This window comes from Erinaceus europaeus, chromosome 4, assembly GCF_950295315.1.
Source record: "Erinaceus europaeus chromosome 4, mEriEur2.1, whole genome shotgun sequence".
In the NCBI taxonomy this organism is placed as follows: Eukaryota; Metazoa; Chordata; class Mammalia; order Eulipotyphla; family Erinaceidae; genus Erinaceus; species Erinaceus europaeus.
This window is the reverse complement of record NC_080165.1, coordinates 86,531,779-86,549,291: the sequence shown is the minus strand read 5'-3', so window position 1 is coordinate 86,549,291 and position 17,513 is coordinate 86,531,779. Positions and strand designations below refer to the sequence as shown.

Below are 17,513 nucleotides of genomic sequence, written 5' to 3'. Positions count from 1 at the left end.
AAGCCATGTAATTTACTCCACAGGGGCAGCAAAACCCTCTTTCCACCCCAAATAACAATCGTAAGATTCCTTCCTGCTAAGCTCTCACTTCCTTTCAAAATCCTCTCAACAAAGTATTCCATATGACTAGATTTGTCATGTAAATATAAATCAAACCCAGAGTGGTGGAGCCAAGAAAATAACCAGAAGCCAAGCCTAGGGCTTCTCCTCAGGAAATATCTTCAGATCCTGATCTATCTGTCCAGAAAGATCATGGTGAACTCAAGGGCTTTAAAAATGGAAATGAAAAAAAAAAACTGTAGTTTATTTGTATAGGATAGGAGGAGTTAAAAAAGAAAAAAACTAACTGGGGGGGGGGGGGCAGTAGTGCAAAGGGCTAAGTGTACGAAGTATGAAGCAAAACGCAGGACAGGTAAAAGGATCCCGGTTCCAGCCCCAAGCTCCCAATCTGCAGTGGGGTCACCTCGCAAATGGGGAAACAGGTGTCTTTCTCTCCTATCTGTCTTCCTCTCCTCTTTCAATTTCTCTCTATCCTATATAACAACAGCAGTAACAATAACAGCAACAACAACACTGGGGGAAAAAGATGCCCATCAGTAGCAGTGGATTCTTGGTACAGGCACAGAGCCCCAGTGATAACCCTGGAGGAAAAAAAAAAACTGGGGGAGTCGGGCAGTTGCACAGTGGGTTAAGCACAAGGACCACCTTAAGGATCCCGGTTTGAGTCCCAGATCGCCACCTGCAGGGAAGTAGCTTCACAAGGGGGTCTGCAGGTGTCTTTCTCTCCCCTCTCTGTCTTCCCCTCCTCTCTCCATTTCTCTCTGTCCTATCCAACAACAACTACAACAATTTAAAAAAAGGCAACAAGAGGGAATAAATATTTTAAAAATTACATAAAATGATTTTCACTTGTACATCTCTTTTGTCAAGGCATTGAAGTGCTTGAAGTGTGTGTAATTTAATCTTATTTGTTACACATTTTATGAAGGAAATTTCACAGTTTTTCTTTAAGTAAGGAAAATTTAAAAAGAATGAGTGAAAGAAATAAAGGCTTGAGAACTTGATGCAGAAGTATAGTTCTACAGATAAAAGTTCTTTTTCTGAGGAAGATAATATAACAAAACATGAAAAAATAACCTTTAAAGCACTGGAAGCTGATATACAATATATAAAAAAGAAAATAAACTAGGAAATGCAGTTCAAAGTGAAAGCTAGTTTATATTCTAACATGATCATTCTTTAAAAAAAAAGTTCAAAGCAGCATTCAAATGATACAGATTCTCCCCTAAAACAATGTAAGCGCTGTAACATCAACTCTCTCATGGAAATTTAAGATATCTGGTATTTAAGATGATTTATTTAAGTGTGTAGAAGGAAAGGTCACAAAATGTATATACCAATTTGTACTTAGAATGCTTCCTTTATACTGAAGAGACAATGTCTGAAAACCATTGTTTAAAAAACAAATTATTTTAGAAGATAATTTTATTTCTAAATGTTTTGCTTCTACCTAAAAAAAAAAAATTTCAAAGAAAGCAAAGTAGATCTTCAAAAATGCATTATTACAATCTAATAAATATAATGATTCAAATATTTTTTGTTTCAAACACTAAGAATTTATCATCCAAAGTTATCCAGATACACTACCTTCTGCTGGCTCATGTTATAAGTTACATGGGCAATGTAGTGTGATAATCACAATGTCTGTAACCACTATACCCTCTTGGCACTGTTATGCAGTACAATCTGGTACTTTATTTTGAACAAGTTTAGGTAAGTTGATCTTGAATTCATTAATCTATATCTATCGCCACTAAAATGCTGTTTCACAATGTAAGTTTTTTTTTTTCCCAGGGTTATCGCTGAGGCTCTGTGCATGCACTACAAATCCACTGCTCCTGGAGGCCTTTTTATTTTCCATTTTTGTTGCCCTTGTTGTTGTCGTTATTGGATAGGACAGAGAGAAATAAAAAGAGATGGGGAAGACAGAGAGGATGAGAGAAAGATAGACAGACCTGCTTTAATGCTTGTGAAGTGACCCCCCCCTGCAGGTGGGGAGCCAGGGGCTAGAACCAAAATACTAAAGCCAGTCCTAGAGCTTTGCACCATGTGCGCTTAACCTGCTGTGCCTGACCCCCCCACACAATGCAAGTTTTTTAAAACATTATTGCTGTGTTTAGTGAAGTAACTTGAGTGAAGACATGTAGACAATTATAATTTTGTGAATGTTAATATTTCTAAAATAAAAATCAGGAGTATGAAAAGTGAAGTGAAAGGAGAAAGAAGAGGAGGGAGAAATTGGATTTCAAGCTAAACAGAACTTGAGTTAGACTCTGAGCTCTGCAACTTATTAGCACTGACTTCAGTAAACCTCATCTGTACAGGTGGCACTATATTGGTTCCATTTTTGTAAAATTCTTGGGAGATTTGAATACAATAAGATAATTAAAAGATGGTGTAGGAGTTTTTGCAATGGACAGTGCATCTGACTTGAAAAGTATGATGTCCCAGGTTTGATGCCTGACATTGTATATGCTAGAAGAGTAATGCTTTGATTCGTTCTCTCTCTCTCTCTCTCTCCCTCCCTTTCTCTCTAATTAACAAGTACTTAAAAGAATGCCTCAATATAGAAAGCAATCAAACTATGAGCTATTCCAATAATTATATTCATTATAATCAAATATATTTATTGCTTTAGTGAGATTACTGTTTTACAGTTTAGGCTTATTTAGTAATACATTTACTTCTTCAAAAATATGCTATAATCTTTGCAAAACTAAAACTACATTGTCTTCAATAAAAATACTCCATAACACCCAACCAAAAAGAGGTGTGTACTCCTATGTTCATAGCAACACAATTCATAATAGCTAAAACCTGGAAGCAACCCAGGTGCCCAACAACAGATGAGTGGCTGAGAAAGCTGTGGTATATATACACAATGGAATACTATGCAGCTATCAAGAACAATGAACCCACCTTCTCTGACCCATCTTGGACGGAGCTAGAAGGTATTATGTTAAGTGAGCTAAGTCAGAAAGATAAAGATGAGTATGGGATGATCCCACTCATCAACAGAAGTTGAGGAAGAAGATCTGAAAGGGAAACTAAAAGCAGGACCTGACCAAATTGTAAGTATGGCACCAAAGTAATAACCCTGAGGTAAGGGGTAGACATGCAGCTTCCTGGGACAGTGGGGGGTGGGAGTGGGAGTGGGTGGCAGGGATGGGTCACAATCTTTTGGTGGTGGGAATGGTGTTTAAGTACACTCCTAGTAAAATGTAGTCATATACATCACTAGTTAATTAATACAAGAGGGGGAAAATTAATTGTATGTCTCGAAGTTTTTCAAAACACAAACTGAATTTTTTCTCAATATATGCAGTGTAATTGATATGCAGACTCTCTCAAAAGCCTAGACCAAGTAGATCAAAAGCAACCAATAGCACAGCTATATACAAGATACTGGGTACTGTACAGCAAACCCTAACAAAAGGACTTTTCAAAGTTAACCCAATTACCAAATAATGTGATGATAACATTAACTATCAATTGTCTTTTTGAACCCTAAGACAGCAGGAACCTCACATCTGCACTATAGAGCCTCTACTTCCCCCAGTCCTGGAGCCATTGGATAGGGCCCACTTTCCCGTATCTCTCCCAATTCATATCAAATAATATTGCATCTGCCGATCACAATCTAACCAACACAACGATTGCCACCTCAACATGCTTCACTTCAGACTGTGTCCAGAGACTCCATTACTCGGGTGAGACCTTTCCTTTCATAGTATACTCTAATTCCATCTCAGGTGGTTCACTTTCTAACAAAGTCCCAAAACCTAGATATATACCAGTTTCTGTGAGGAGAGCAGATGTTCACACGTATCCATAAACTACTGCAAAATATATACCTGAAAGCAGAAGTACACTAGAGTTTGCAATGAGTATCCCCCTAACACTTCCTCTCCACTATTCCAAGCTTTGGGTCCATGATTGCTCAACAATTTGTTTGGCTTCGTACGTTAACTCTCTTTTCAGTCACCAGGTTCCAGATGTCATCAGGATGCCAGCCAGACTTCCCTGGACTGAAGACCCCACCAATGTGCCCTGGAGCTCTGCTTCCCCAGAGACCCACCCTACTAGGGAAAGAGAGAGGCAGACTGGGAGTATGGACCGACCAGTCAACGCCCATGTTCAGCGGGGAAGCAATTACAGAAGCCAGACCTTCTACCTTCTGCAACCCACAGCGACCCTGGGTCCATGCTCCCAGAGGGATAGAGAATGGGAAAGCTATCAGGGGAGGGGGTGGGATATGGAGAATGGGTGGTGGGAATTGTGTGGAGTTGTACCCCTCCTACCCTATGGTTTTGTTAATTAATACTTTCTTAAATTAAAAAAATATATATTCTGGTAATTTAGCTTCTCATAAAGTAATAAAAGCATGAACTAGAAAGCCAGAGTGACTAGGTTTGAGTCCCAAGTGTGTTGCTTGGTAGTTGGTGGCTTTAAATAAGTAATTATTCTGTGTCTCAATTTCCATTTGTTAACTGGGAATAACAATATCCTCTTAGATGGATTATAAGTATATAAACTGCTTAGGATAAATCCTGGCATTCAGCACGTGCTATATTAAATGTTACCATACATGTAACGTTCATCCTCACTAGGAATTGTTATTACTCAGAAACAGGACTCTGTTAAACCCACTTACTTATTAAAGAAATTAACCAGTAACAAGACACCAATTTAGAAACATGAATTCTAAGTCTATTCATAATCTTCAAACCTTTTCCTTGCTGATCACTAGTTCTTTATATAAGCAATTTTGGTCAGCTATCGGTGTATTCTACATATCAGAATTCACTCTGCAAAATTACTCTCTGCAATATCCAAACACATATTTATTATTTATGTATGTATGCACTTAATATTAGAGAGCCAATCTCTGATTGGTGGGGAATATGATGCTTTTATTGTAACTTGCACATCTTTTCTAATGGTCTTCCTAGAACATACATAATTTCTATGTGAATAAAAACTGTTTTAAGACTTGGAAATGATAGCAAAGCACCTTATACTTCTCCATGTAAAAAGGACTTGCAAACGTCATACCTGTATTTATGAATGATGGCATTAAACAGTTTTCCATCTCTCCAGCAAGTAGTGAAATTTTCACACCGTATTCCAGCATAACCCTCTGTTGCCTGCTGTGTCCACAGCAGCAATCTCTCTTTTGCAGACATATCCTCTGACTCTCCAGTAACATGGATATCAGATATCTAAGTGAAATAGGAAAGTATTAAAACATTAGAAAGGAAGTTAATTCACATGAAGAACCTACTATGTAAAAACAGCAAGACAACTGATCAGATGTGTACCTGCTTTGCCATGTACAGGCTTTAGGTGCTAGCCCATCCTCCAAAACTCTGGAAGAAACTCTTGTGCTATGTTATCTTCCTGTGTATCACTCCATTCTTTTTTATTAATTTTTTATTAGAGACAGGCAGAAATTGAGGGGAATGGGGAGAGAGACAGAGACAAACCTGCAGCCCTGCTTAACCACTCATGAAGCTTTCCCTTTACAGGTGGGAACTGGGGGCTTGAACCCAGGACCTTGCGCACTGTAGCATGTGTACTAAGCAAGTGTGCCACCACCAAGCCCCTGTCACTCCATTCTTTATCTCTTTCTGTGGGGCCAGGACTGGAGCAGTGATGCCCTGGTGACAATAAAAAGAAAAACCTACTATGTATTTAGGACCTCTTATGCATGCACTTCTTATCTTCATTTGGAAGTACATCTGCCCCCACTTTACACATTGGAAAAATTGAGGGTTTTTTTTTTTGAGGGAGTTGAGTTTAAAGGAGGTTAACAGATTAGAGCAGTCTGAACCCCAAGAACCTTATTTTTTTTATCATTGCAAAACTTCATAGCCCTGAAAATTCTCCATTGCCTTTTGTAAATTTGATCTGTTAAAGCAACTTAAATGTTTCTCCAAGTACAAGAGGATCAAAAGTAAAACCTATAAATTACCTGGCCACCTGCAGAGCAGAATTTAATCCAACAGGTGTTATGTGTAAAGAACAAAGACAGAAACTAAATAGTACCCTCTCCTATTAACTCCATTATATAACAATTTGGCCTAACTTTTCATATAATTTCTCATGAGTCTTTTCCCATGTTGTTCAACATGAAATATCTATCAACTGATTTCCCCCTATACTTTGTTTTCAATAAGTTTCTAAAAATCTCTTCCACTAAGCAGCAATAAAACATTATTACTAATTTAGATGATTTACAGTTTCATAAGAACATATTTGAGAAGGGATCTGCACAATCTGCTGGTAATGATATTACAGCACAAAATGTCTTTACCCAGGATGACCCACTAATTCCAAAGCTGAGATTAACACTAACAAACAACTGTTACAGGTGGCAAAGCCTAGGGAGTCATGGAGGCAGGTGGCAGGTCAAGATCAAGATGAGCAAATAAGAAACTGGAAGCAAGACATGAAGATGCAAGCCATTTTATGAGAAGCAAAAGTGATCACTAAAGTTATGAGATTGGCTTCTGACTCTGACTGTTATTCTCACAGCTTGGAATAATTCACTTTATGTCTATGAGTCAAGTTCCTCATCTATAAAATGAGAAGCAGATAGTGCTTAAGACTCTTTTCAGTATAAAGTCTTATTTGGGACTGTAAGTACAACACAAAAGTCAGAGGTCAAAATAGGCAGAGTTAGGCTACTATTAAGCAGAGAATTTTTTTTTAAAAAAAGAGTAAATAAATAAAAACCTAAAGAACACCTTTTTAAATTTTTTTATATTTATTTATTTTCCCCTTTTTGTTGCCCTTATTTTTTTTAAGATTTTATATATTTATTTATGAGAAATATATGAGGAGAGAGAAAGACCCAGAGAGCTCTCTGGTACATGTGCTGCTGGGTATTGAACTCAGGACCTCATGCTTGAGAGTACAATGCTCCACCCACTGCACCACCTCCCAAACCACCCCTTGTTGTTTTTTATTGTTGTTGTTATAGATGTCATTGTTGTTAGGACAGAGAGAAATGGAGAGAGGAGGGGAAGACAGAGAGGGGGAGAGAAAGGTAGACACCTGCAGACCTGCTTCACCGCCTGTGAGACTCCCCTGCAGGTAAGGAGCTGGGGGCTCGAACCCGGGTCCTTATGCAGGTCCTTGTGCTTCGTACCACATGTGCTTAACCCACTGTGCTACCGCCAAACTCCCTAAAGAACACCTTTTACAAGCAGCCATACCAGACTTAAACAGGAAGCCTTGTATTCTTCCCAGATACCAAAGGGCCAGGGACATGGCCAACCCCAGGAGCCCAGAGGTAGAAACTCTGCAGCAGGCCTGGCAAGACCTAACACTACCTCTGGAGACCATGGCAGGAATCACAAACATCCTTTTTACAGTTCTCAGTAGAGGCAGGGTGCTGATGGACTTCTACTCTTAGTCAGAATCTAAGACTTGCCATTTTACAAATGATCAGATTTGAAAGTAAAGTAATGGATCTAAATTTAAACATTTTTCCTATAAATCTGAATTTTTCAATAACCTGGGAAAGAGCTATGTGCATGAACACAATACCTATATACTATATAAAGTTTATTTAGGAATGATTTTTGTTTGCTTTTTGCATTTGGCCAGAGCACTGTTCAGCTCCTGTTTATGGTGATGCCAAGGATAGAACCTGGGACCTCTGATCTCTAAAATTCAGGCAATCAAGTCTATTGCATCAACCACTATGCTATTTCCCTGGCCTACAACTGATATTTGGCCTAGAATCGTGCTAGAAAGGCTTTCTAGCATATTCTGTAAGTTTAAATCCTATTGTCACCACATAACTGTTTTAATTATGTAACTGCCTGAAGCTTGTTGTCCTGTAAAATAATGACAAAAGTTATTATATCGTACTGTGAGAATTAAATAACCTCAGAGTAGTAAGCCTGGCATAAAATCAGCATATGCTTGATTTTAGTCATTTTACTGTAGTGATTATTATTACTTTTTTTCCTAAAAGAAGCAGCAAAATTTGGCTTTATTATTTCCCCACTTATGTTCCAGAAAAAGCAATAAAAAACAGTGTTCAAGCTTACTGTTTGAAGATACTAAAAATCTATGTATATAGACTTCCACAGATTTGAAAAGTTCCGAGAAATCTAAGAAATTGCATGAATAAAATGCTGAACCTCTAGGCAAAATGTCACAACAGGTGACTTTACAAATTATAAAATAAAGGGACCTGGTGGTGGCGCTCCTGGTTGAGAACATGTGTTACAGTGCAGAAGGACCCAAGTTTGAGCCTCTAATCCCCATCTGCAGGGGGAAGCTTCAGGAGTGGTGAAGCAGGGCTGCAGGTGTCTCTCTCTCTCTTCCCCTTCCTTCTTGATTTCTGACGGTCTCTATCCAATATTTATAAATAAAGATAATAAAAAATAAGAAACAAATTATAAATTGTTTGGGGGACTATTAAACATAGTTATTCAGGAGCTACATTGGGTAGTATTTATAACTACATAAAGAAAAAGGAGATGAGGAAAGATTAGGAGAGTATTTTTTGATGAGTCAAGAACATCTCACACCTGTCCAGTCACAAAAGTAACAAGAGAAGTCAGTACATTTTAACTATATGATACTAGTTTTAGGCCTAATGTAGTCAAGTTTCACAAAGTATTTTACTCAAGGAAGGACATTAAAGAAAGACAAATATGAAAATAAAAATGGTCTAATCATCAACTAAGAGAAAATAAAATATACTTATTAAGTATTTCTTGGTAATTAATAAGATAACATACTTTGTAAACATTTTTTAATTTATTGAATAAAACACAAAGGAATTGACAGGGAAAGGGGAGATAGAGAAGGACAGAGAAAGTGAGACATCTGCAGCACTATTTCACAGTGTCTGAAGCACCTTTCCTGCAAGTGGGGCTCAAGGCCTTGAACTAGAATGCTTCAAATGGTGACAAGTGCTCACACAACTGCACTGCTGCCCAGCCTCAAAAATAATATATTATTATTAAATAAATTTCTAGCACATGGACTTCAGATTATTACTCAACCGTACACACTATTACACACCACTGCACATGTGTAAATCTCTTTAGAGCTATAGTTTTATTTTTATTTTATTTTTTCACCACCAGCATTATCGCTAGGGCTCTTTGCCTCCACTATGAAACTACTACTCTTGGTAGCTATTTTGTTCCATTCTTTTTCCTTAGTTTTCATTTGACAGGACAGAGAGAAACTGAGACAGGAAGGGGAGATAGAGAAGAGGGAAAGGATACCTGCAACACTTCTTCACTATTCATGGGGATCGGGGACTTGCCCTCGGATCCTTATACATATGCACTAAATTAAGTATACCACTGCCAGAACTGAAAGGTATAATTGTAAAGTCCAATGGAATGAGTCAAACTTTAACATATTTAACATACTAATATAGTAACTCATTTTCAACTTCCCCTACTATGTCCAATTAATTATTATCACCATATGGAAATTTAAAGAATTTTTAAAAACACACTATTAACTATCAGCCACTAAGTACATTAAGATTTCCATGAAACAATACAAACAAACCTAAAAAGAAATGCAAAAAAAAATTAGACCTGAAATTGTCATTCATAATCCCTGAACTACAAACTAGTTCAGGCAAAAATGGCCTGAACCTTCTACCAAGGACAGATGAAGGACAGTTAAACATTCAGATTGGATTCTAGGAAGTAATCAAGTTTCCTCCCTTCAGAGTCTGGACACAGTATCAGTTTGAACATAGAGGGCTTCAATTCATCAATTTGTGCTTCATGAGTTCAAATGTCCACGCCAATAGATAATAGTATTATAACTCAAAGTTATTCATATATGCTTAAAACTATATTGTCCTCATACTGAAAAATTCAACAATGATCTACCCATTCCCTTAGCACTTGGCATAATGCAAGAAGAAGCTTAGTTTCTCCAATCACAACTGTGTGTGTGCATGTGCACACTCATGTACGTTGGGGACTTAGGACTTTGAAAATATGTAATTGCACCTCACTCGGTGGATGTTTTCTTAATTTTAATTTCAGGCAGAGACAGAGAACAGAGACGTACAGAGAATGAGTGAGAGCTACTCCAGCAGTGATCCACTATTCATGAAGCTTCTCTTGATGTTTCCATGTGGTGACAGAGCTCAAACCTAGCTCCTTCTACACGGTAAAGTGTGAATTCGATAGGTAGGCTATCTCCCAGTCTTTCCAACCCAAATTTTATTAGTAGCATTTGCTGAGCAATGTCTCTCATCAACTATCAACAGCATCAAAACAAACAAAATACTTTATACTGAAGTTCCTTTTGGAAACCTGATGCCATCATGCCTTGTATACAAGTCATCACTGGCTATCATTCAAAGTCAAGTTCTTCCTGTCCCTAAACCTCCCATGCCCTTATTTCATCTCTGTTTCATTTCTCATGACTTATGTAGTTACCATTCCAGGCTTTCCAGAAATAGCTATTCTATGGTAAACAAAGAGTCTTTAATCTTCAATACTTACACTGCTTCTGTCTTTTCACTGAACTCCACATCTGTCCCACTGCCTTAACTCAAGTCCCAAATACCACAAGACCCACAAGCAGAACAAGTTTATTCTAACATCCTCAGTTGTTAGTTTTCAGCCTTTGTTGTACCTTTTGGCACAAAGATCTCTTTTTTTCAAGGTAGGCATTCTTGCACTATCATCTTCCTGTCCCCCAAAACAATTTCCATTTCCCCAAAGGTTTGAAACCTGGCTAAAGTATGTGACTATCTCCATTTAGCATCCAATCTTTTGTCTTCTCTCCACTTCAACTCCCCATATACTTACTGCTACATTGTGGATTTCATCATCTTCAACCAGAACTAGTCCACCTCATGTATTTTATTTAAATTCCCTGCTCTTCTAGCACATTGATTTCCTAGTTCTAGGTAAACCAATTTTCTAGCTCAGAAACATCTCACGTTTCTTGGCATGCCAAATTTTATGTCTTTGAGTATTCTTCTATCTTAATCTCCTCTCTCTTGCATAACTATATGATCCATGACTTCAACCAATATCCTTAACTTCCTCACACCTAACTCTTAAACTACAACCATCCAGACCACCTCAATCTTGATCTTCAGCTACTTGTATATTTTCTTTACTCCTGCACTAAGGTGTAAAGCCCTTCTATAGAAAAGAGACTCTGCAACCACAAATTTCAAGTCTACAATCTTAGCTAGGTAACTAGAGAAACTTAGAAATTCTTCCAGGTGTCCTTACTGTTTTTCTCTCACAATGCCCTATTCAATTCTTTGCCATCTGCCTAAAATTCCATCCATTCTTTTTATATATATAATGATAAGTTCCTCTGTGTGTGGTGTGTCTCTGTCTGTCTCTCTTTCTCTTTTTTCATAATGTGGCACCAGGGAATGAACTCAAGATTTCACAAATGTACAATACTGTTGCCTACAGTGCCCAATCCCCCCTTTTTTTTTCACTGAGGGGGAGAGGAGCATAGAAGATGGACAGCACTGCTCCACAATCCATGCAGGGACTAAGTTCTGTCCATGATGTTCCAATGTGCTGCGAGGGCTCAAAACCAGGTACTCGTGCAATGGTAAGGTGCATGTTCAACCAAGAAAACTATGTCCTGGCCCTTATATCCTTCACAGAAACAGTAAGAGTAAGGACTCCCTAACTTTCCTGGCCTTTCCCACCAACCTGTACTTCCTTCTACACCATAGAAGTCTTAAGTGCTTAGACTGAAGGAATATAGACTCAGAACTATGGTCTATGCATCAAAAAAATCTGAGACATTAAATCCATTCCCCCCCTCACATTAATTAAATAGTGATTTGTGAGACTGTACGTTAATAGAAGTGTATATTAGCACCATTCCCACCACCAAAGGTCTGTGCCCCTCCCCTCTCCCTTCAAAGTGGAGCTGAATATATCACCCTCCACCCACAGATTTTTTACTTTGGTCCCATACTCCAAACTCAGTCAGATTCTGCTCTGAGTTTCCCTTTCTGTTCTTTCTCAACTTCTGTTTATGAATGGGATCATCCCATACTTATCTTTGTCTTTCCAACCTAACATAATTCCTTCTTTATTTATTTATTAACTTTTAATGTTTTAATATTTATTTATTTTCCCTTTTGTTGCCCTTTTTTCTTTTATTGTTACTACTGATGTCGTCGTTGTTAGATAGGACAGAGAGAAATGGAGAGAGGAGGGGAAGACAGAGAGGGGGAGAGAAAGACAGACACCTGCAGACCTGCTTCAATGCCTGTGAAGCGACTCCCCTGCAGGTGGGGAGCTGGGGGGGTCGAACTGGGATCCTTACATCGGTCTTCACGCCATGTGCGCTTAACCCGCTGCACTACCACAGACTCCCAACATAATTCCTCCTGACTCCATCCAAGATGGGTCAGAGAAGGTGGGTTCATTATTCTTAATAGCTGTGTAGTATTCCTGGCCACAGCACCATCGTGCCACACAAAGAGGGAAGCTTCATGAGTAGTGGTGCAGGGCTGTAGTGTCTCTTTGTCTCTCGGTGACTCAATTTGCTCTATCCCCTTTCCACTTCCCCATTCTCTACAAAACCCGTATTTTTCCCAGTCCTGGAACCTCTACAGTGGGGCTCGCTTTCCTGCATGCTTCTCTCAATTTATATCAATTGATACTGCATCTGCTAATCTCAACCTAATCAATACAACCAGTATCATCTCAGCACGTTTCCTTTCGGATTATATCCAGAGATATCAGCTTTGGATTGTCAACCCTCCAGCTTCATTACTCTGGTGTAACCTTTCCTAGTTCATAGGACTCCTTAATTCCATTTCAGGTGGTTAACTTCCTAACATAACTTCAAAACCTAGATATAGACCAGAGCCCATGAGATAGGGCATATGTATCCATGAGTCCAAAAATTAGGGGGAAATATATTCCTTAAAGCAAAAGTGGACAAGAGTCTGCAGTGAGTCAATAAATGCAACAAGCAAGCAAAAAGATCTAAAAGAAACCTTGAAGTACCTAATCAAATAGTTTCTACTTAGACCTAGATACCCTCTCCAACTACTTCCTATTCTACTTCCCTTAATCACTCCAATGCTAACCTTGACAAAGTTAAGACTACAAAAGCTGGATAAGGGCAAGAAACTGGCATACTTTAATGATGAATCCTTGGTCACTACCAGGCCACCCCATCACCTGGAGCCCTAGTCAGGCAGTCCTGGGATCCCCACACAGACTTGATGGGCCTAGACCTCTAACAGATCTCTCTCTCCACTGTCACTGGTCATCTCCATCAGAAACAACATAATAGACCGTTTTGTGGGCCCCTATAGGACCTTGCTCTCTATGAGGATCAACAGTGGTAGGGAATGTTCCATTATCCGAAAGGAGGTTAGGCAACACACTGTACCACTCAAGGAAGATGGGTCCTGAAATTAGTGCAGCCTGGAATGTTCCTAGCTGTGATCACAAAATGTGAGATCAGAACTACAGGGATGCAGAGGTTACACAGGCTCTTATAATGAATATGGGCCTTGGACCAAAGCAATGGGGCTTACAGTCAATAATATTTTTATATTTTTCCCATATTTGGAAGCTACTCTCTTCCTTTATCCAGCTTTTTAGTCCTTTTTCCAAATATGACACCATCTTCCCAGAAAATATGTTGGGTCCACCTGAATGTTAGCTGTAAGACTCAGGCAAAAACTAGTAAAGTCATGGGCCCCTTGGAATATACCTAAAATAGACCTACTAGTTTTTCCAAAGTAGAGACCCCAAATCTTCAGCTACAATATCCTTGTCTTTAGGTTCATGATTAGTCAGCAATATGTTTTATTTTATATCTTAACTCTTTTTCACCTACCAGGTTCCGGATGCTACCACCATGATGCCAATGTGACTTCCCTGGGCAGACAACCCCACCAATGTGTCCTGGAGCCCTGCCTCCCCAGATTGCTGCTCCGATAGGGAAAGAGAGAAACAGGGTGGGGGTATGGATCAGCCTGCTAACACCCAAGTCCAGTGGAGAAGCAATTATAGAAGCCAGACCTTCCACCTTCTGTAACCCATAATGATCCTGGGTCCATACTCCCAGAGGATCAGTCTGCCAACAACCATGTCCAATGGAGAAGCAATTATAGAAGCCAGACCTTCCACCTTCTGTAACCCATAATGATCCTGGGTCCATACTCCCAGAGGGATAAAGAATAGGGAAGCTTTCAAGAGAAGGAACAGGATACAGATTTCTGGTGGTGGGAATCAGATGGAATTGCACCCTTCTTGTCCTATTTCTTTTTGTCAGTATTTCCACTTTATAAATATTTTTTAAAAAAGAATCTAGATCAAAGCAACCTGATACAACACATATATTACCATACTAAGGGTCTGGATTCAAGCCCCCAGGCCCTACTTACAAGGGAGAAAACTTTACAAGCAATGAAATAGTGCTAAAGGTATCTCTCTTTCACTTTCTTTCTCCCCACTTACTACTTTCTCTCTTTTGTAACAAGAAAAGAAATGAACAAAGGAAGATGGCCCCTAGGAAGAGTGGATTTCTCATTCAGGCAACAAAACCCAGTGATAATCTTGGTGGAACAAAAAAAATCTAGACAACATATACAAAGGCAAAGACTTCATAGTTCAGGACTCTGCGCTATAAGATAAAAAACTCCACCATCCTGATTTTAACTTTTCACTCCATATGAGCAAGATCAAAAACTAAAATAAAAAAAACTAAACTAAAAACTGGGGAAAATTGGGAAATGGTTCATTCAATAAAGCACACACTTTGTTAAGTAGCAAGTGCCTGAGTTCAAGCTCCTGGCCACAATACAGTAGTGCCACACACAGAGGGCAGCTTCATGAGTACTGGTGCAGTGCTGTAATGTCTCTTTGTCTCTCAGTGACTCACTTTCCTGCTCTGCTACCTATCTACTCTCTTAAAAATAAAATATCTTTCTTTTTTTTTTTTTAATAAAGAGCCCACTGGGAGAGCAGAACAGTGCTGGTTCCAAGTCCCAATGGGGGAAAAATAGCAGCAAGAAAAAGAAATTAACTGAAAAATAAAATTATTTAAATAAATAGCTACCAAAAACCCAAAAAGCAAGCATATTCATTACTATGTTCACCTCTCTCCCACATTACCTCTATCTTTATACAAAGCACTGAATATTCTCTATGTCCCTTCTTCCTCTTAGCAGAACTAAGACAACAAACACCCAGTGAATGAAACCTAATAGTAAAAACTTAAGGTTGGGTGGTGTGAAAGAGGCTCCAGGAATGACTGGAGGATGGACAGGAATACAAGAAAGAAAGTGTGACCCCAATCCTCATAGTCTAAATGTGGGTTAACCAGACATAGCTAGTTAACAGTTCGGGACCAGTTTTATTTGACTGCAATTATCTCACAGTACACAATCCCTATGTGAACATCTCTAATGAGATCCACAGTCACAACAGATGAAGAATACAATTAACATTTTTAAAAAAAGAAAAAAAAAAACCTGTTTTTGCTTCTGTAATTTGGAAGCCAGAGAAATCCATGCTATAACTCTCCAACTTTTTGAACTTTCCAATTTTTTGGAATTTATGCTTGCTGACTCATGCTGCCAACACTCATTCATCTGCTGATTTAACACATCCCAAGGAATATATGAGCATCTACTGACAGGGATATATTAGCTGTCCCAAGATTCGTTTTAAAGAAGAAGGGGATCTTATCACATTTCTCACTTTTCTCACTTCCACTTACTGAACTGAGGTAACATGTTTACTCCAGACTGCTATCTGTAGTCTCTAATGTCAATAGCAAATTACATTAAGGACATTGTTAAAATAATAATACTTATTGTTACTATTGCCACCAGGGTTACTGCTGGGGCTCATTGATGATGACGGGACAAATCCACTGTTTCCAGGCACTGTTTTTCTTTCTTTCTTGGAATAGAGACAGAGAACAATGTAGGGAGAAGTGGGAGGTAGAAAAGGAGAGAGACATCTGTAGTACTGCATCAACTTTTTCATATATATATGGAGAGAGAGAGATTGTTAAAGAGAAATATACCACAACAATGATGTTTCTTACAGTGAGGTGAGGGTTAGGCACAAACCTGGATCACCAGCATGGCAAAGTGTGCCTGCTATCCAAGCAAGGATATACTACCAGCCCATCAGTGACATTTCTTAAGATACAATTAAAATATTAGAATAAGAATGGTGGAGGAAATGATCTACCTTCTTCTATAACTAAGTCTTCCTGTCTGGATTGGTCACAGCTTCTTACCTAACATGGTTGTACCAAATCATACTCTACTCTCTCACTTCCTTAGATTCCATTTTATCATTTTGTTCCTTACACTACAGTTACAGTCTTCTGGTTCGATCTTGGCTAGTATCTCTAGTATCTCCAGACTCAAGCCATTCTCTTTTAATTCTATGATCAAGCCACATGAATTCAAAATATGAAGCACTTTCTCTTCCTTACAGATCACTATTTAAGCTATTTTTCTCCTTGAGAGGGAGAAAGCTGGGGTGGGGCAGTGAAGGGGAGGTACTTTCATATTTTCATTTGGTATGGATGAGTTTTGACCTGCCATATAAACCTTGTCATTTAAAAAAAAAGTGAATGTTTTCCAGTTAATGCCACTTTCTAATAAAATACTACACAGAAGCACCCAGCAATGAGTACAAGTCCAGGAAACATTCAATAAGAGACTAGCACTATGTAGTATATCTGTTTTGTCTGAACCATTTTTCTAAAACAATCTTGACAAACTTGACACAGTATACAGCCTCAAAATATCTTTTCTTTCTTTTCTTTTTGGGGGGTCAATTTTCTTTTAATTTTTAAAAAAATTTTATTAGTGATTGAACCATGATTAACAAGATTATAAGATAATAGGGGTAGAAATCCACACAGTTCAAAATATCTTTTCCAATAAAAGAAAACAAGCCAACTTATCCTATCTCAAAGTACACTCTAATTTCACTCATATGACCCACTTACTGTCAAATGAATTACAACAGCCTTATTGTCTTGGTCAGCTGAGGCTGTAAATGTGAAAGTCCACTGGGCAAAGTCAGTGTCCTTAGACAACTGGGAGACAGGAACACCCTATTTTTACAAATGTTGTCATGGCTTTGGTATGTACTGAGTACACAAGACCAGTCAACTCCAAAGTTGAGTCAGTTCCATTTTTTAAATATGTATTTTGATATTCTTCACAAGAAAAATGTAACTTTCATTTCAGAAAAGAGCTTTTTAGAGTTGGGGGATACACTTTAGTTGCAAAACACATGCTTTGTATGTATAAAGTCCTGTGTCTTGATTCCCCAAGCCCCTCGAAATTTTATTTTAAACAATTATAATTTACTAAAAAGATTTTAGACACTAAAATTGTTATTTAAATAATTTTTATATGCAACACTGCAATAGGTAACAACCTTGAAATAAGAAGTGAAAATTTT

The 17,513-nt window shown here is 38.4% G+C and overlaps 1 protein-coding gene across 1 annotated transcript in view; it reads right to left on the bottom strand.

Annotated features, from left to right (window-relative positions):
* The window catches only part of LOC103107678 (dystonin), a 552,693-nt gene that overhangs the window by 244,320 nt on the left and 290,860 nt on the right, over positions 1–17,513 (bottom strand). Inside the window, 1 exon segment of the mRNA XM_060190003.1 lies at positions 5,116–5,282. Coding sequence (XP_060045986.1) covers positions 5,116–5,282 — 167 coding nt within the window.